Source organism: Spea bombifrons, chromosome 11 (genome assembly GCF_027358695.1).
Source record: "Spea bombifrons isolate aSpeBom1 chromosome 11, aSpeBom1.2.pri, whole genome shotgun sequence".
Lineage (NCBI taxonomy): Eukaryota > Metazoa > Chordata > Amphibia > Anura > Pelobatidae > Spea > Spea bombifrons.
The window spans coordinates 3,639,353-3,661,111 of NC_071097.1; the positions used below are offsets into that span (position 1 = coordinate 3,639,353).

Genomic DNA, 21,759 nt, shown 5'->3' on the forward strand with positions numbered 1-21,759 from the left:
TACTAGGCCATGGTTGGAACTGAGTTATGTTAACGGCAAGACAAATAAAGTGAGGGTCCATCGCCATGGCTAGATGTTTCAGAGAATTGTATACTTGACTTGTCTGAAGAGTTGGTCCATAGCCATTGTCCTGTAATTGTCTTTTTTTTTTGTTACTTTAAGAAACTTTTTCTTTCTGTTACACTCTAATTACCCAACCAACCTATCATCAAGGCACAAAAAACATGATTACAAGGTTCGATTAAGATTTTTTTTTTCCTTCTCACCTCTAACCTTCTCCTAGATATCATAGATCCTTCCAAATCGGTAGAAGTTAAATCAAAAGGCCACACAGCACAGTACACGTAAAATACAATTTAATAAACCAGTGCTTTAACCTAGAAATTTTTGTGGAGAATCAGTTCCAAACGACTTCTCGCTAGAAAGAAACATTCCAACCGTTATCTAACGTTCCCTTTTTGTTTAAAAAAAAATAATAAAACATCTTGTTAACTACAATAAACTTTAATTCTCGTATGCTAACGCTGGTCAATAATAATTTTTTTTTTCCGGCCTAGTTTAAAATGAAGTGCTGCGTGGTGACTAAAGTACGATTGGTAAATGTGATAGTCGAAGCAATAAATGAACCCAACCCCCCCCCCAAAAAAAAAAATTGTACGAGTGAGTCTTCTGTACCTGTCATGGGTCTTCTTTGGCACTTCAAAGGGATCACAAGTTGCTGTTTTTTTTTATTCATATAGAACAAAATTTACAAAGCCATTCATACTTTTTTTTTTGTTTGTTTGTTTTACTGACTTCAAAAAATGGGAATATTCAAAATACACTTTTACCCCACTTCATTCTTTTGAAATTTACAGATATATACAAGAAAAATTTATGAGTTCTCTTTTTTTTTTTGTTTTTTTTTTAGTTGTATTAAAAAGCTTTGAAGGTTTTTTTTTTTTTTTTTTTTTTAATTATATAGATGTTCCATGTGAAGTCTCCATAGCTTCTGGAATGGGTCCACCAGGCATGGACTGGAATGATATTGGCATGGGTGTCTTCACGGGACTTTGACGAAATAGTCCTCCGTTGGGTGATCTGTGTTTACATTGTATTGAAGGCATGGTAGCCGAGCTGCTAAGGGGTAAGGGCAAGTTACTGCTTGACACAGAGGTAAGTGTTCTACCACCGTGACCTGACTGTTCAGGTAAAAAGGTGGTGACAGAGAGCTGAGTGTTCTGGTATTCCCGCACTGGTTCCAAGGTTTGAGTCGACGACATTCCGCCGATCTCTAGAGCGGATATTTCAATGGACGCTGCGGAGATTTGCTTATGTGCCATATCTTCGTCGATTAAGCTGTTCATACGTCGGTGTACTTGTTCCAAGTTAACTTCCTTATCCTAAAGAGAGAAAGAAAGATTAGTATTTGGAAAGATAAGAAGACACCATATTCTGTATAGGAGTATTAATTTGTTATTGAACTTTCTGCATGATATATTAAAGTGTTAGTGGGTATACTTATATACAGGGCCGGACTGGCGATGATGGGTCGGCCCTGGCACTTTAAGGCCACCAGCTGTTTCATGGGGTAAGTGGGACCAGCGGCTGGATATGGACGGCTGCAGGTTTTTATGGTCACGTAATGTGCCGTCAGGCATCTCCAGCTGCCGGGCACAGACTGCAGCACCCGGTATGCTGAAGGAGCTGAGTGTGTGGCTTTGTTGGCCAGCGACCCACTGGGCATTCGCTTGGTATGCCAGATGGCAACGCAAAATACCATATGATGATCATTTTTGGAGGATGCTACATAGACTTAACTCTTTGCAAACCACACACAAAGTGTGGGCAGTAGATTGAGCTTCAGAGTCAATTCAAGAGTCAAGGAGAGTTCTAGAAGCACAGGTGACTTCCAAGCCAAGAAGAAATGACTCTACAAGGTCTAGCATAAATATTATGGCAATATGTAGTTCCAGTAGCTAGACACCATCATGATTAAATATCTACCCAGTTAATTTTAAGATCGACTCGGCTTCACAACTAGTCTCAACTAGTCTCAGGGTCATTTGGATATTGGTGACCAAGGGTGGAAATAATGAGTGATGGCCAAAACCAAGTGACGTTGACACGCGATTTTCTCAACAGGGTAACCAAAGACTACCTAGCTAAAGTAATGAACTGAAATAAGAGGGAGTGATAAGTGAGCCAGTTGGCATTAACCCTATCAATGACCAACCAGTGATCAGACAATTGGCATTCCCCTATACTATTCCCCTATCACATCAAAATGGCAGTCTATTGGATCTACGAAATGAGGTTAAAAACAGCTAATCATTCTATGTATTCTATACAATATATTTTCTCGTTTTTTCCATTACAATCTTTTTCTGTTCGATTATTAATAATATATTTTCATCTGACATTTAAAACATCCCAGTCATAATCGTTTTCAGAAAACAAAATTATTTGCAAGTTCATATAATCTATATTGTTTCCATTATTTTCCATTGTAGCCGCTTCCACATAATAACCTATATAGAGAATATAATAAACCGTATACATAGTTATGTTTTTGTTTTTTTATTGTTTTTGATCCCTCTGCTTGGTTGAATTTACTTTTATTATTTGTAGAAAAGTCACTTGAAGAAACCCTATTTATTGCATAATTCCAATACATTATATATATATATATATATATATATATATATATATATATATATATACACATCTTCTGCTGACAGGTTTATAAATTCAACCTTTCACATCATGAGTTAATTAAAAGATACTTGTATGAAATAAAATAGCAATATGCAGCGGTGTCCAATAGGTATAAAACAAAAATGATATTAAAAATGTGTATTAAAATAATTAAACCATTTATTATTGAGATTAAATTATATTATTTGAGTTTCTACTACTCAATTTCTACTACAGATTCATTTTTTCTCTTATTATGACAATATTAATTCATTATTACAATGTTACAAACAGAGCGAATGCATTAAAATGGGGAGGTCTTGACTGAGGAGCTCCTAGTGGCTGTGTGTGGAACTGCAAGTAAAACACCCATAAAAACATTAAGAGGCCCAAAACATTGAAATCAGAGAAGCCTAGGAGGCATTGCGCCCCTGCCCCCATGCCAGCCAACCCTAGCCATCTGCTCAGTAGTTGGGCTACTGGGATCTAGGGTTGAGATTTAATAGGGGGATCTGTTCTTTAAAGGTTTACGCTCGTAGAGGCTAAGGGGTTTATTCACTTAAGTAGGGCACTCCTATGTGCACTATGAAAGGCCAATTCTACCATAACATACTTGCCTACGCTTTTTACAGGGCAAGCCCAGTCCTAGCTCGAAAGAAGCTCACTGGGCCCTTCATAATGCATAGGAAAATCAGTCACGTCCCATTCAAACCACTTCCTTAGTGAATAATTCCTAAGAATGCATAGTGAATCATGGTATTTTTTGTCACGATCAGTAGATATTTCTATAACGCATGTGGATATCACGTATCAATTATAAATGTCATATGCGGACGGACGGTTCAAAACAAATAAGGTTAGACAGGGGAGAGGGCGAGAAAAAAGAGAACTCAAAGCTATGAATGAAGCAGAAGGCATATGCAAATGGGGGAGACCATGTGACAGAGGGTACGGAATCAAAAAGTGACCTATTCTGTCCTCATCTGCATGTCTCAACCTAGATTTCCCAGGGTATATGGCGTCACAAACCTCGCATGTCATGTTTTCATTCAGTACTTTAGTTGAACCCCAATGCTTCATTCTCTCGCTTCCGTCATTGAAGGTTTGAGTCTTTACAACAAGAAAAATGGGCAGATTAGATAGTCCCAATGGGTCTGACATTCTATATTTTAGACAAGTGGTTAGTGCAACACGCATTTTTTAATTCTTATAAGAATAGAAAGTCTGTGTCTTAATTTTTCGAGTTTGCTGCTTATTTTTTACCATTAATGTAAATTCTAAAAAAAGAAACTATTGCTTATTTCTTAAATCAGGTACCTCTGTTCCCGCACCGCACTTTCTAATTGTTTTTATATAAATTCCGTGTGTCTGCCTTAATTTTTCCACTACTGCTGTAGAAGTGGACATGGTTTGCGTTTTTTACTATTATTTTATGTAAATTCTGAAAAAAAGAAACTACTGTTTTTTGTTTTTTTTTAAATCATGTATCTTTAATCTTATGTTACTGCAACGCACTTTCTATTATTTTTAATATAAATTCTGTTTGTCCGCCTTAGTTTTTGAGGTTACTGCTCGATGGTATCTTGACCCATTATGAGCAATAATTAAGAAAAGGGCTCACACATTCCAGGTCCAATGGTGGAGAGGGAAAAATATTTTCTTTAGCAGGTCATACTTACTCTGCTGAATGTGGTTTATTGGGTAGGTCTTGCCAACATCATATAATATTGTACACTCAATACACAGATAAAAATTCCAGATCTCAAATTCCAATGAATAGACTATATTGAATTGTCTTCTCCAACCAACAATGGCCTTCAAGTACCTGATTATGTCATAATTCTGCTGGTCGAATTTCGAACGTTCCAAATGCCAGGTTGAGTTGGAAGGTGACCTTTGACTAGATCACACAATCACATTAAACTTGACAACCAAACTGTACATTTCTCCGATTCTCACAACCACAAACCTGTTGTCATTGCTGAAGGTACCAGACATGTTGAAATAACCATCGCTAATCAACACAATGTATATAGTATAATAAACATATCAAATGTTATCAGAATTCCCGTCTGCACCACGTCACGTAGACGTTTATGGCAGATCAGACCCATTTGGCCCATCTAGTTTGGCCATTTTTCTTGCCATAGAGACTTTAACCTCAAGTCGTTGGCCTCGTCTTGGATTCAGGAGCCATATGCCTATCCCATGCATGTTTGAATTCCCTGACTATATTAACCTCTAAGACTCTAAGACAAACACAATGGAACATGTACAATGTAGGTTCTATAAACCTTCACACAGTAGACATACTGTATGTGCTGCTTCCCAACTGGGTCTACGCCGGCATCGATTTCTTAGTTCAATGGAATCTTGATAAAAAGGTAACTACGCCACTAAAAACGCACTTAGGCTTTTACTTTCAAGGCAGTCTACTTTTTTTTTTTCTTATTCCATAAAGAATATTTTTTTTTAAGATATAGTTCTGTAAATAGAATTATGGGGGCAAAAGGGAACAGATAAGTGCTGGAAACGGCATCAGTGGTTTCCTCTCATTAAATGGCGGATGAGTCACCCGGGATAGTCATTTCCAAGTCTGAAAGCATTTACTACACAACACTCCCAACTCTGAAATTACCTGACCTTTATGAAAGCCAAGAATGGAGTACAACGACTCTCCCCGGACGTAGGCATTTAAACTCAGCCATGTGTTGACCGCCTCAAAGATATATTTTGTCCGTAACTCAACGTTTTCGTAGTTGTTTTCCAATGTAGCAACGAAAATTGCTCTAAAGGTTCTTCTCTTGGGTCAGTTTGGCTTACCCTATGGTAACACTCTACTATGATATTAATTTGAGAAATAAAAGAGGATGCTTTATGATGAGACATTATGGGACATTGGTGGAAAGCAACTTGTAACCCGTTCATCTTGTCCAAAGGAGAAGAATACACCCAACACCATTGGTGTTTTCAATGTTTTGTACTAGACACAGTGTTTGTCTATCTTGTATTAATTTATTTTATTTCCAGGGGATTTGCCTTATTTTTCTGGAAATAACTCAGTAGAAGGTCCACCAGTTTTGAGGGACTACACGTAGACTTCATTTCCTGATGGTCATGTCATATCGGTCACTCATCAAAAAGATGGACCCAGGTATGGACCCTGATTTGCTAGAGATGTGGCATGGAACTTGGGACCTTTCTCCATACCGAGCAGTATTTTCCATACTTTGACGCTTTTGCGAGTTGGCCTATGAGCCCATTGGGAAAATGATGCAGAAGCCCTCGCCATTCTCCTTGGAGGCGATGTTCCTCTACAATACGTCTCTTCTGATCTCGGCACGCAAACATTCTCCAGCTAGACACGTGGTCAAGACATCTCTAATACTCATTTACTGGAGAGAGCCCTCAGTCCTCTACTACAAAGAACAAGTCAACAGTGTTGAGAGTAGTTGAACAGCTGATACGTTCAGCTTCTCATCAAAGACTTAGTTTAGCAGATGGGAATTTAATTGCTCTAAAGTTATTAGAAGGCTGTTATATTTTTTTGTGCATCGTTCCTGGTCGGCGTTAACCTACCTCCAGTTCCCGTAAGTTTTTTTTTCTCAATATATACTGGCTTGGCTGCGCCAACGGGGGGATTCCAAGTTGGTCTCAAGCAGATGGCACCATTAGCTCTAACAAGCCATCTATGCGCATTGCAATTTAAATGATTTACTGGAATTCCTTAAAAAACATTTCAAATAATCCCTCTATGACATAGACATTACATCGCCAGTGATTGTAGATTAATCAAACGCAACGCCATCGGATGTCCAACGCCAATGAAATCGTCTACGGATTTCTCTATTATTATTATTACCTCCAACACAATCAGTTTATAAGCAGCGTTAAAAATGTTGTGGAATACAGAAGGACTGGGCAATTTCCGTCGCAATTTGCAATCAGCATCATGACAATGGTCCTGTTTCGAACAGAAGGCTTGCAATGGAACGTCGAAATCCAGAAGAAGTCATGATCCCGCAGTATTGAGTTCATGCCAAGTACATTTCTTTTGTATTTAAGAATTTGACGCTCAAATTATTGCCCAAAATGTTTCCAATTACAATTAAAACAGGGCTAAACAGACAAAAAAAACATGAGATAGTACTCCGGCTGCACCACATCAGCTCTAATGAGCTTCAGCCGTGGCAGTGACCTTCTCCAATATCAATTAGACGTTTTCCTTTGATGTTATTAGAGGCACAGTGGCTACGGCATGGAAATAGTGAATGCTGGGCTAAATGTTTTTGTGCATTTTAACAATTAGAGGTCGGTTTTCTGGATTTATGCTCTGGGGGTTGAATTTTTCTAAAAAAAGTATGATTTTAGCATGTAAATCAGACCCAATATGACTTCAAAAAGTGTGTCCTATTTGTTGTAGCTGAGGGTAGTTACTTTAGTAATGGCTTTCTTCACTTTGGAACCCATGTGCCTTATCAGGTTTGAATTTCGGGGGTCTGAGGATTGGTTATATAAGAACTGTTTTGTAATTTATGTAAGGATTGATCACTTAAAATCTCTAGACTCTTCATTCTAAGACCTGAGATATTTGCAGTGAGATCTATTAACCTCTGGAAAGAAAATGTATAGAGCGTGAATTATTATATTTACAGACATGACCGGGCTGGGCACGATGGCGCTGGCACTTTAAGGCCTGTGGCCGCCGGATGGATACAAGGGTTCATAAGACCCATTCGGTCATCTAGTCTGCCCGTTTCTCCTGCTGTAGAGACTCAGACCTTAATCAGAGGTTGGTCTCGTCTTAGATTCAGGAGCTATATGCCTATGCCATGCATGTTTAAATCCCCTCACTGTATTACCCTCTACCACCTCTGCTGGGAGGCTGGTCCACCAGTCTACTACCCTCTCGGTAAGGTACACATAAGCCTTAGACAATCTGAATCCAGCGTCAGTAAATATCAAGTGAAGAACAATTTGTATGGAGCAGAATTGTTGAAATTTATGGCACAGCAAATTGTTCAGGGTTTCTTACCAGCTGACTGCGCTAAACCGAACAAGTGTTGGGACCCGTGTTTTCATTCTAGCGAGTGGAAGGCATTGTCGGTAATCATTAAAGATGACTGTGAGAAATAATGTCTAATACAGCAGCCATATGGAGGGAAAGCTGCCATCCAGATGCCGCCGAAGAATGCAAGTGTGCTGTTAATGGGGCTACTGGGTGAGCGGCTCGCCAAATATAAGACAGCGCTTACTAAAGAGAATGGTCTATGGAATTATTAAAATGATTAAAATTGCTTTTTAAAACCAAATTAAACTGGTCATAGGAGTTCAATGTAAAGATGGTTAAGAAAAACTTCCATTTTTTTCAGATCAAAAAATATTGAGCAAAAAACATAGTTTTTGCCTAGCCAGCCTTTGTAAGTCTTCTCGCTCTGTTATCTTACCTGGTCTACTAGACAAACACCCTGACTCGTTTTCATACTGTCTTGTGGGAAACAATAGAATGGCTCAGTCTTAATCAACCACCCAGATACTCTGACTAACTAAAGTCTATGGAGCGGACTTCATTAGAATTACCATAAAGCATCAGCTCAGTGTGGTGTTTGAGCAGAAAAAGTCTTCTCCATAACATGAGATGGGGCTTCCATATTTGACTTTATTTTGGACAAAAATCGACAAATTTGGACAATTCTTCTAAGCAGATATAAAAAGTGTCATTAACCATTTATTTGTATAAAATTATTTAAGACTCCATTTTGTGAGCTCGGGAAGCACTAGCAGCATCCTTGCGTTGAGTTGCGTTGGCCATTCCCGATGCTCACCTATGTCGGTCAAATGAAATGCTTCATCTCAGATCAACTCGCGATTCAGCAAATAAACTCATTGATGGCTTTATGAATAAAATGTGATTCCGGCGGCACATTTTTTCAAAAAGTCTTCTTATCGATATGGCAACCGATGGAACAATCCAATCGACAAGAACGTTCTATCGGCTGCTGCGATGAGAAGACCTCTTTGCAAACGACGTGGACCATTAAATATATGGAAGTATCATACAGCCCAGTAAAGATAAGAAGTACCGTTATACTGACCTGGAGTCTCTGTTTGTAAGGATACATTTTCTGTTCAAAGTGATATGGTTTCTGACCCTCTGTAATGAAATCACATCACGGTGTTGCTGTATGAAAGGCACAACATGAACTTGTTTCAATTACCTCTGAGCCACTTTATGACACCATGGCCAGACTTATTTTCGTGCAAAAGTAGGTACACGATCTTAGAATTATAAAGGTCTGGCTTCCAAAAAAAAAACCCACCCCATACTCAAAGGAACCCAAATTACGTTAGTGACATTTTTTTTTTTTGAGGTCTACCATGACGTTTGGAATTAGTGGTGCTGTAGGAGAACGAGAGATGTGGTGTTGATCGATGGGATTATGCCTATGATCAAATGAGACAAGCAGCGATCAACTCGAATGACATTGAGCCCTATAGGTGATAATTTATAAGTTCGAATCTTCAAACAATTTTAAAAAATATTTCTATGGGAGAGAAAGGAAGAAACAAAGACACTTGCCCAGGGGGTCCAAGTCCATGGGGTAGGGTTGTTGTATATATTGGTTGAAGAAGTAATTATGGAAATTAGCCTGTTTGTGGTCAATGGGAAGGGCTTGCTTATAGCAGTAGACTTTGTAGGGCTTGTCCAAAGGGAGGAACTACTGCTGACACAACCATCAACCACCAACCACCAAAGAGAAGTCATGGTTAGTAGGAGACCCATATCTGTGGTCATATGGTGCTTTTCTCATAAGCTGCATATGACCTCAGCAGGAAAAGCAATGGTGTCATACCACCATACCTGGGAACTTCCCAAGTTCAGTTACCCGGGTCCTCTTTCTTTTGTGGGAGCGGCTTTGTGAGGGAGGGGGCTGGCCATGCTGCCGGTATGCCTTGAGTTGTTTGGGAGTGGGAGGGGAATTGGGTGGGTAGTTGGCATGGCTAAACACCAAAGAGCAGAGAGACCCACCAGAGACCCGGGGAAGCAACATTTCACCCGGAGACTCTGGGGGAAATCCATAGAGTTCCCAGGTATGCCTACCACTACACCCTACATGAGTCAAATCCATGGAGCACAAGGGAGCAATGTTACTGAGATCTGTGACAGCAAAGTACTTCAGTTTCTTCATTAACCACGGGTGAGAATGGAAAAGGACCCTGGTTGGGGGGGGCAACAGGTAGAGAGAAAAAAGTGGGCATGACGAAATGGGGACGAGAGATAGATGGAGGAAGAATAAGATCGAAAAAGTGAAAAGAGAGGATACACTAGTGTCGGGAAAGGTCAAGAGTCTGGAGTTAAAAGGGTTCGAAAGGAAGCTTGGAGGACCGAGTGAGATGGTGGTAATGTGGAGGCTGACGCCATGGAGGCTAGGAGGGAGGAACCATAGACTGTTTCATGAATGTGGATTACAAGGAATATGTTATTTAAACATTATCATTCTTAACAATTCTTGTAATTTTTAGATTCTCAATAGAAATCATGCTTCCTAATTCTATCCGGCATTATATTTTATTATATTCCAGTTACTCTCCGGACTAAACCCTGATGACCCAGCATTGACCTTCAACTCTCATCTTAAATCGCTAGTTCTCACTAGGTTTAGCATGGAACTCGGCAAAGCCTGAATTGGCCGCATTCCGTAGAGGAATCAACTAAGGTTTGGAATAAAGTTCGCCTCTGACAACACTGGATTTAGTAAGTAGCTCCCTGATGGCTTCATTATGTGCGCAGGTACACCAGCATCTTCATGTGTTCGGTGGAGTGTATGGAATATAAGGAGATATTATTGCGAGGGAATGCTGCTTTCCAGATGTGTGTTGCGTTTATAATGGGAAGCAAACATAAATTACATGAAATCACAAGATATCTACATTTTCTATGGGATTTTCGTGTGGTGAGGTCTTGATCGCTGACGTAGTCACTGCCTTTTTAGTGCTATTATCTAATGCTGCTGTATCCAAATTTGGCTCATTGTTAAAGTTTAAGCCATAGTTACCAACTGCCCTGATTTTGTCCGGTGGCCATGACCTCTGTTCTGATGGTGCTGCACAACGTGGTTATAAGACCTAAGTGCCTCACCCAATGATTATGCCACCTTGTGTTCTGACTGCACAGGACGAAATGTTGGCAACTGTGGTTTGAACCCATCTTATTGAGTTAATCAAATACCTCCTAAGGGTCCTCTTTTTTTCCGGGACAGTCTCGACTTGGGCTACTGTCCTACCAAGTTCCTCGGCTTGCCCTGCTCTCTTGAGCATAGGTGATCATGGACCGGTTAGGCAGATCATCGGATCTCCCCTGACCAGCTCACTGAGCTGACAAATAGGTTGAGGTCTATGCTTTTGTAGCACTGACCTCAACGTCAGCTACCACCCTGCCACCTTGTGATATATTGAAACCGAGTGCAGCGTATGATATGACATCATACCCCGTGGAAACTCTGTTTCAATACATCATGAGGTAGCTGGACAGGTAAGAGGATGGTGCTGGTTCTGGCCCCACCATACCACCTAATGAAGGTGTCCAACTTTGGAAACTACAAATGCTGAAGGATATAGCACCGGAATGCTGAGTAACAAGAATTAGAAGTCTCTGTTTATATCTTACAGCCAGGGATTGAAAACCCTTTGAGTGAAGGACATGAGTCCAGGGGCATAACTAGAAACCACCGGGCCCTGATGCGAAAATTCACCCCGGGCCCCCCAACTTCAGCAGCTAGTCTGTGCCTTCTTGGCACCCCCTTCTTCCAACATAAAACATATGTAAACACACAAATTACACTCACTTACTCATACTCACTAACACACACTCCATCTCACCCCACGTATACATCCATGCTCACACGCAAGTGCACATTCATGCTCACACACAATTGCACATCCATGCTCACATACAAAAGTACACATTCATTCTCACACACAATTACACATCCATGCTCACACATACAAACAATTACACATACATGCTCACACACACAAAAGTACACATCCATGCTCATTCGCAAAAGTACACATTCATCATCACACACAATTACACATCCATGCTCACGCATACAAAAAATTACATATACATGCTCACACACATACTAACACAATTACACATTCATGCTCACACATAGACACAATTACACATCCATGTTCACACACAAAAGTACACATCCATGCTCTCCAAACACACACACAAGTACACATCAATGCTCTTACATACACACGTCCACATTCATGCTCACACACACAAAAATACACATTCTATGCTCACACACACAATTACACACCGCAGGGTCACGTGGCGTAGCTCCTGTCACCTTGTGCCGGTTCAACATAGTTTAGAAAGGGCCCTTCCGACCTGGATCGGTGCGGTCCAGGTGAAAAGAGCCCTTTCTAAACAATTTTAAATGGTACGAGGAGACAGGAAGAAGGGGTCGCAGGGGTCGCACTGGTCCCCCCTAGAGGCATGAACTGGGTCGCTGCTGCCACCGCTACAACCGCTGTTGCTAGGCCAGTGCATGAGTGGGTATTCCGAGTAATCCACCTCCCAAAGAATATTTAGCTACAATTATGTTGAAACGGTTACGTTTTCAGATATTGTGGGCTATTGTAAGTAATAACTCAATATTTATAACTTCTACACACCTACTCCAACATACATAGATGTGCACAAATTAGAAATATCATTAATTCTTTCCGCTAGCGTGGAAACAAATGTTTTTTGTTTTTTTATCATGGATGAGATAAGGGAACGTTTCCCTGAAGCAACCGGAAAAAACATTCAGATGGTTTCATTTAATGCTTCAAGAAAATTCTACCCTGAATTCATAAATGTACTTAGCCGTACTCTCACGGATTTACAACATAATAGGCATCTTAATCGTTTTTCCTAATGTTTTTGATGGGGCGACTCAAAAAAATAAAATAAAATAAAATAAAAAATAGAAAAAAATGGAAAAAAAATAGAAAAAAAATAGAAAAAAATAGGAAATATTTAACAATATCAAACCGAGGCTTCTACAAGTTCAGTTAAATGTTAGTGCTTTGTTTAGAAGCGTCTGCGGAACCAAAGGGAGTCTCCTGGAAGGTTAGCTTGTTAAGAAAATTAATTGATGGAAATGAATGTTTGTTTTATGCATGACAACAATCAGCATCACCTTATTGTGCTCACCGTTTTATTTAACTTTGTTTAATAGTTTTTTTGGGGTTATTTCTTTTTTTTTTTATCAAAACGAAACCTCAAAGTTTTTTTTTTCTTTTTGTTTTTAGATATATATTATTTTTTTTTTTTTATCACTGCGGGAAAGTGGAATTTAATTGGAAACCATACAGTTTCACATTTTGTTTTAAATTGTTTTGCTATTCGTTTAAAATATATTAATGACATTGTTACTATATTATTAATCACATTTTATTTTCCTTTACTTTTTAGTGAAGCGAAGTGGAAACCTCTCGATTTACTCATTCTTTAAAAATAGAGGCATTCTTTTTATTTTTATTATATTTATGTAGCATATTCTTATATTATCTGCATATTAATGTCATTAAGTACGTAGCGGAAACCTCTTAATTTACTAATTCTGTAGCGGCTTGACGATCGCATTTTTTTTGTTATTTGTTTAAATATATGCATATATTATTTGCACATTATTATCAGTAAATACATAGAAAAAAATATATAATTAAAAAAAAAATCATAATTAAAAAAAATTAAGGATGGGATCCTTTATAAATGTTTCAAAAAATTTTTTTTTTAAATGTCTTGCACTACTCTTAATTGGCTCGGAATTTTTTTTTTTATAATAAGAGCACATTTTTTATATTTTTTATATTTTTTTTTATATATATATATATCGAATAGGGATATGCATGATTGGTGCTTCCGTACAGATTCCTATGGTCAAAAGACTCACCGGAAGAGTGCTGTAAGTTGTCAATGCATAACTAGATCTACTAATTGGGTTACTGCGTCCAATGATGCATCTCCCTAAGGTACCTTTTATATAATAAGAATAGTAGTTATGGACCTCTTTTGGTGATTCCTGATGACAGCGATTACTGTTCCACCATAGCTCCAACGCGGCCACCAAGCAGGCGAGTAATAGTCCTATGGCCAGAATGCAGAAGACTCCGGCGAAACTATGCAGTTTTAGCGCCTTCCCGTCCGTCTGCGCGTTGTTGTGGCTGTTGAGGTCGCATCTTCCCATACGCGGCCACCATTTTTGTTTCAAGACGTCGAGGTAACCGGTATCTTGGAATTCAAGGATCCTGAAAGGTCAAGGAAACAAAGTATCGAACCGGTTATTAGCAATGTGTGTTCTGCTCCGCTCACAACCCTTTGTTGGAAATTGGATAATTTATTGTATTTTTATTGTCTACTGCAATATAATTCAAAAGCTCTTCATCACGCTTCCAGTCATTATAGTGCCAATGTCCACCATCTTTTTTTTATGACCCCCATGTCTTTAACCCCTTAAGGACAATGGGCGGTCGCTAAACCCATTGAAAATAATGCATTTTGAGCCCGTACATGTCGGGCTTTGTCATTAAGGGGATAAAAGGTGCCCCCCAGAAAATGCCCCTTTATTTTACGTGCCCCTTTGATATTAAATTAGCTTGCATTTTCTAATTTAATATATCATTATTATTATTATTATCTTTATACGCAGAGCATCCTACAATACATATATTCAAGCGGTATGAAAAGACTAGAATTGACCGACTAAGACAAACCGATACAGAATATTTTTTATGTATTTTTTTTTATTTTTAATATAACAAAATACATATATAATATTTATGACATTTATCATAACATTTAAATATAAAAAATTATATATCATATTTATTATATTTATAATAATATTTATTATAATATTTAAATATAAAAATATAATATATATATATATAAATATAAAAAAATGTGAACTTTTTTTTTTTTTTTTTTTTTTTTTTAAGTATCCTAAGTCTTGTGGAACGTCTGGTATAAAAACTTTCGGTGTCTTTTTTATGAGATTAAAACTTCAGAGGAAAGAATAAAACGAAGGATCTGCTAAGACTTATTTGTTTAACATACTAAAGCGGGGAATCGATGTGGAAAAAAAAAGCAGATTTAGTTAGTTCGAGGATTCTGGTGCTTAATTGGCAGCTGATGTTACTAACGCAATCTACCAGCTCCAAACCAGATACGGTCTTAATATTCCCAGTTCGCATGCAGTCCTGCAGACGTTTGTCAGCATTGTAAAGTATTTAATGATACCGCATCTGGGCAGCCGGAACGTGTGCAGAATCCAAAAGGATTTTTTTTATCCTTTATAAAGTCTCTTATGTATATAACAAGGGATAGGTTTTTTTTGTTTTGTTTTTTTCGGTTCCTCCAGAGTTTTGCTGATCTGGAGCAAGTAATAAAAAAAAAAAAAAAAAAAAAAAATAAATCAATTTGTATCTTTCGCAAATCCCGACACATTGATTTTAAGCGCAGGAGGTTATGCAACAGCTTTAATTAGGACTCGGCGAGATTAAAGTTCCCCCCCCCGGCTGCATGGATCTTACTACATTTTTTCCTTAGCACTTTGTTATGATCTCATAGAATCCTTTATTGCTTGTCAATAAAGTTCGGCAATTTATTTTAATTTATTTTAATTAACCATATATATGTATATATTTGGGCAACGTATTTGGCGAATCGCTACATAGGAGCTTCACGGTGGGCTATTAAAGGGTTAATATTTCAAGAGTCTTTTATATATATATATATATATATATATATATATATATATATATAATAAATGTTCAGGAAAATTGAGCGGACCCACAAGACTCTTGAAATATTAACCCTTTAAGAGCCCACCGTGAAGCTCCTATGTAGAGACTCGCCAAATGTTTTGCCTAAATGTCCCTAACGCAATGGAAAAACTTGACTTAAGTTATTTCAAGATAAACTTGATTTAGTCACCTGTGTTCAAGCAGGGATATCCACCATAACATATGGTCTTATATATGATAACAGCAGCGTAGAATAGGAAAGAGTCGGCTCCAGAACGATTATTATTTTTTTTAACGTTTTCATGGATTATTTGTTATAGATTATACTGTCTTCCCTCTGCAAGCTACATGGAGCTTTTCCTCCTCTTGTTTGGAGGTGGGGCTAACTCGGTGTGTGGGTTGGGCTATCCATGTTTGGGGGCAGAAATAGGCTTGGTTGGGGCTGGGCTAGAGCTAGCCACACATATATAGGCATAGCTAGCCCTGGACATTCCAGAGAACCCTCCCCCCCGCCCCGAGAAATAAAGAAGTGACCTGGAAAAGCCGGAGGCTCCGAATCCAACCCATCTAAAGGCTTAACAACAAAAAAACAAAATTTCCATGATAACAACCTATAAGCGCCTTCTTTTGTGTCACATGACAATTAAGCATTCCCTGAAAAACTAGGATTTTTTTTTTTTATGAAAAGTTTGCCACGTTTAATCAACGCAGGGATAAATAAAGGATCCGGGCATGTTTTACCTCTGGGAGAAGATATCTCTGTACGGGCTTCCGTGTTGCAATGCCATCCCGTATCCTTTACTGCTAATGCTGTTCCCAATAACGGTCACCGAGCATTCGTCATCCGTGAGCGCCGCGTACTCCACCACGGTCACATCCCACAGGAAAGCATAGTTTCCTTTCTTTGCCTGGAAGCAAGCGGAGAAAGAAAGGTTACAGCGAAGACTAAAACAAAACGCAATGTATATACCGGTCACGATGCATTGCTTACTATAGAACAGCAGATGAGACTCATTTGGCCCCCTGCCTACCCCATGTCTCAACTGTATTAACCTCTACTACTTCTGCTGGGAGGCTATTCCACTTATCTAACACTCTCTCTAAGACTCCTCTCTCTTTCTCTCTTGTCTCCTCCAAGGTCGGACATATTGACATCGTTTGGTCTTTCCTTTTTTACCCTACAACCCGTTAACCATGTTAGTCGCCCTCCTCTACGCTCTCTCCAGAATGTCAATATCCTTCTAGAGATGATTGTCTCCAGAACTGTCCCCAACACTCTAGGTGAAGTCTAACCAGAGACCTGTAAAGTGTCAGAACCACCTGGCTCTTCCTGCTTCCAATACCACTGACCATACAACCCAGCACCCCGCTTGCTTCCTCCGACACTTTATTGCATTGTCCACGATTATGCAACCATTAGAAGACCAGCAAGTAAATACATAAAAGATATCCGATTCACTTTTCTTTTCTCTGTTTGCTTACTCATTTTTTTTATTTTGTTCACGGTGAAGAATTTAGAAATCGACTAACCCGTCCAAACGTTTGCGTTATTGGATGAAATGTCCTTTTTTTAACCCCTTAATGACAAAAGCCCGTACAATGGGTTTTGGGACCGCCCATTGTCCTTAAGGGGTTAAAATACTTATATATCTCAAAGCCTTTGCACCATAAACACAATGTTATCCTTAAATCATATTTTAATGCTACCAATTTTCTGTCCTTTCGACATGCAGAGCCCATCGTTGTTCTTATGGAAAGTAATCATGACTTTATCGAAGCAATATATCCCCCCCCCACCCCCCCGTGTCTGGGATTAATACTGAATACAGAACAACAGATGCTTCCTGGATGTAATGTAAAGGAACATAAATTCACAAGCATTGACTTCTTTGTTTTGCATTTGCATAAGTAAAGCTTTCACATTGAATAATAACGAGTAATTGGAAACGAGGAGCTCTGTTCTTATCTCGACGGACTCGTTCACACCATTGAAAGTTACTAATAAAGCAGGCTTCGGATGTGGAGTACAATATATAATCTGTGGTGTACTCATTTATTTTTAATTAATTCCTAATTGAGGATTTTCAATAGGTTTCACAAATAAAAGAACCTGAAAATATTAAGATGCAATCTAATCACACCTTAGAATTCGCCGGGTTTGACCCGGAGTCTCTGGGTGAAGTTTCCTGTTTCCCGGATCTCCGGGTCATTTTCCCCTTTTTCCAGTTTTTGGTCATCCGCTTCCCTTCTTATTAACCACCCACTTAAGGCCATCTAGGATTGGCCATGTCCATATGCTTGGACTGTCCCAGCCACTAAGGAAGTCCACTTTCCGGAAGAGGGAGCGCTCTAGGATGCCTTTCCTGGGAAGTTTCCTAGTGTGCAGATCATAATGGGTGACAGATGAGTGAGGATCATGTGATAGAGAACATATAAGACCACCAAAATGGAAGGGCTCTGTGTTACCCTGTGCTGTGAGTAGGACAGAAGAAAAAAGGTCAATGTTGTTGGTGGCCCAGAGACTTAACTCTTCCTCTAAAATGAAGTTGTCAGGAAGGGACATACACGGACAAGAGAAGGATGAGCTAGCCACATGATGGAATGTCATCTCACAAGGATTGGGCCAAGGTAATGAAGTTAATAGATCCTTGTCCGTTGAATCAAGCAGGTCCATTCCCAACGAGAACTGGATTTCACCGATCCCCTAAATTGTGAGGAAAGCTTCCATGGAAAAAAACCATTCCACGGCTGTGTTTGGATGTGGAACATGCATGTTGGAATCATGGTAACACCTGTGGGGGTATTTCCTCACCTTTAAGAATAATTGTTAGGCTTCATTTTCTAGTAACAGGCTAATCTCCAGCCAAGAACCTCGACACTGCTGGTCGTCTGGTCTCGCCGGCATGGTTAAGACGGGCAAATGGCAATAAAGTCCGTATTCAAGAATTCACATCAAACTGGAGCCTTCCAGCCATGCGGAATTGAGCAGCTTTTTACCTTTCCTCAAACAGTAACAATGTATCTGCTACTATTATTATTATTTAATGATTTATATGGTGCCATCATATTCCACAGTGCTGTCCTTGATGTTCCACGGATTTATACCAATGTCATTTTTTCAATTATTTTTATACATAGGGCTTGTATGAAAGCGTTCGGAAATGTTCTTCTCCCTCGCCACTGACATTTACATAATTTGAAAGCGGTAAAAGACCTCAATGGATCTGTCATATTTGCCCTTTGAGAGCCACACTAATTCTGACTTTATTCTCTTCCTGATATAGCAGTCATTAAAAGTGTTTGAATGCCCTTGACCTTAAATATCTTCATAGCTAACTTAGGGGCTCTCCAGGTTGGAACTGAAGACTCTGAGTATCACAGTTGGCCTCTAGGGGCCAACTTTAATCTCCGTTTGCGGGGGACTAAAGATAATGCTTGGGACCCTGTGGGTTTGACTCAGAGTCTCCTGGTGAAGCATTTCTTTCCCGGGTCTCCAGGTCAGTTTCTTCTTTCTCTGGGCAGGGAAGTCTCACGCTCCCTACTCATGTTCTTCCTACTCAGGGCCAGCCCAAGACATAGTGCCGCCTGGGGCGAAGTTTGAAATGCTGACCCCCCCCGCCGAAGCCACTGCTCATTATCTACCCTTCCTCTCCCTACCTTCTCATTATCTACCCTACCCCCCCCTTTGTACTTAACATACCTTCTAGCAGTCCTGCGGCGAGTCTCCCTGCTCTGCTTCACTGCTGAGCCCCGGAAATGATGTCATAATCCAGCGCTCAGCATTACAAGCCGGCACCGAGACCGAGCTCGAGGGCTCGCAGAGGAGAGAGAGGGGCGCCGAGTGGGTACTGAAAAAAGACGCTTGGGGCTGGCAAAGTGCCGCCTCTTCAAAAGTGCCGCCTGGGGCAATTGCCCCACTCTGCTCCACGGCAGGGCCGGCCCTGTGCCTACTCCTCACTCACCTTCCATTACTCCCCATTCCTTCCACACTAAGTGCTGTAACATGTATGTAAAAATCATCACGAATTATCCTGTATTTCAATAAAAAAGAAAGTGCATATTCCGAGAGAAAAAATATCTATTGGAAATATGAGAAAAAAAAAATACGGAAAATTCCACGAGAATTTACTGGCAGTTTCAGTACTAACAAAATAACGGTTCTTACATGCAACCCCTACGTCCCATGGAGCCCCTCCGACGAAGAATGTATATTAAAGTGCTTTGTAACAATCCTTCATAAGCTAATGAAGTCCTCCTTAATAGACTTTAATTAGTCAGAAAGTCTGGTTAGATGATTAAGACTGAGCCATTCTATTGTATGATAAGGAGGCGGGGGGTTTGTCTAGTAGATTGGGGGTCAGATAACAGAGCGAGACGTCATACAGATGGCTGATATGCAGCTGCCTGAAACATTATATTATTTAAAAACTAAAACCGCTTAAAAAAAAGAAAATGGAAAATTTTTTAAAAATGTATTTTTAAAAACAGAGCTAGAATATATACAATATATAAAAAAAATATATAAAAAGGTTGAAGATTATTGTTAATAATATTTTTTCCTTCACATTTATAATTTGTTGTAAGGGGATTTAACTAAGGATGTTTAATTATAATATATTTTTTAAATATAGACATTTTATTTTCCTTTTTTTTCTCTCTTTTAAGCAAGTTCGATGATAAAATGTTACTTTTGCTCCCGAACACTTCAACCTAATACATTTTTCAAAGAGAAGAAAACTCCATTGCTACTCCACTATTTTACTAATAATTCTCCATGTAGGCAATTTAAAATGCTGGGATTTAAGAGGTTCTTTAAAATTGATGCAAGCAATATACTGCCTGCCTAAAAAAAATATTTAGTGCGTTCTTTTGAGACAAAACTAATTCTAATTATTATTAGATATTATTTTTAAACTTTTAGACCATTTCAAGGGGAAGTTCCATGTAAAAAATATTGTTCTGCTTGAGTATAAACCCCAGTTCTGTATACACTAATATAGGGCGGCATTGACAAAAAAAAATTTCCCCCTCATTTTGTTCCAATAATCTGCAGACCTGGAGGCCGCCGTTGCTGTCAGTCATTTGATATTTTGGGTGACTTTCTCTGCTCAAACACCATGCTGAGCTGATGCTTTATGGCAATGCTAATGAAGTTCACCTGCCATGACATCCACTGGAAGGTCACTGGAAGACAGGAGAAGTGCAGAAGGGTCTAGACCCTGCTGGCATCTCTGATTGCTCCCCCTGCTGGCTAATCACACGCATTGCGATCTGCTGGACGGCCGCAGGTTGGACACCCCTGATCTGAGAAAAAAGATGTATCTATATCCAAAAAACTAAGGAAAGTGGTTTTAGTAGTCATTTATGTCACTTCCATTTTAAACTTTACGTCACACGACAGCTTATGACATCACAACACAGATACATTTCAGGAAGTGTTACATACATCATGACTCCATTGGTAGAATATTGACTTTCCTAGATATTCTTGTTCCTGCAGGGGGTTAAAATGGTGAAATTGTGACTTCATTCTAGTAGTTTGCGCAAACTAAGTGTAACAGACAAGTCAAGGCCTTGAAACCTCTTGGTGGCCCTTCAAGCATGCTCTAAATGTCTAGACTGACTTGGATAAGCGGTGGCTTGTGGACCTCGAAATATATAACACATAATCACACCTACCGATACATGTCACTAAATTAATTGGCCATAGAAGAATATCACATGTATATAACTATAATTGAGGATTTTAGCCTTCAAACCCTGATGATGGTTTACACCACTATCACGGAGACAACACGTCTATGTGTCCTACTTGTCCACCATAAGCAGTTGAGCAGAGCCTTGACGGAACTAGACAAGGAGGATGTTCCAACGTTGGAATATAGTCTTTAAGAGTCTAAAAATAACACATGATCATCTCAGGCCCAGAGTTGCTTCTCACAAACAACAGGTTTCAGGCGTCTCCGTTAAACGAGGTTCTTCTGATGTCAAGATACGTGATTTTATTATTTACCTGAGAAGGGGGTCAAGTTGTGCCGTTTTATAGCCTATGCCACTGAACGTTTCTCTGTGTCGCCGGCACTTATGTGTGTGTGGGGGGGGATTGCTGTCGTGTCTTCGGCAGAGAGAGGCAGCTTCTTCTCTCATTAATGCTCCTAGCAACCATATCGTTTCTGCAATGTTCTAGACAAGGTGAACGTACTCAATGTACTGATGCTTCTACGCCGAGAATTCGCTTTCTTCCATGCTAACAACACAATCTTACACTTT

General features: G+C 39.4%; 1 protein-coding gene across 2 annotated transcripts in view; it reads right to left on the minus strand.

Annotated features, from left to right (window-relative positions):
* Positions 1 to 339: 339 nt before the first annotated feature.
* GRID1 (glutamate ionotropic receptor delta type subunit 1) overlaps positions 340 to 21,759 on the minus strand; it is a 319,319-nt gene continuing 297,899 nt past the window's right edge. The window contains exons 14-17 of one of the 2 annotated variants that reach the window (XM_053450620.1): positions 16,231 to 16,397; positions 13,752 to 13,992; positions 8,772 to 8,857; positions 1,209 to 1,382 (exon numbers count right to left, since the gene is read on the minus strand). In XM_053450620.1, the coding sequence (XP_053306595.1) occupies positions 1,343 to 1,382; positions 8,772 to 8,857; positions 13,752 to 13,992; positions 16,231 to 16,397 (534 nt within the window). In that variant the 3' untranslated portion in view covers positions 1,209 to 1,342. Of the gene's footprint in view, positions 1,383 to 8,771; positions 8,858 to 13,751; positions 13,993 to 16,230; positions 16,398 to 21,759 lie in introns of both variants that reach the window. The other variant, XM_053450619.1, reaches the window with a different exon arrangement.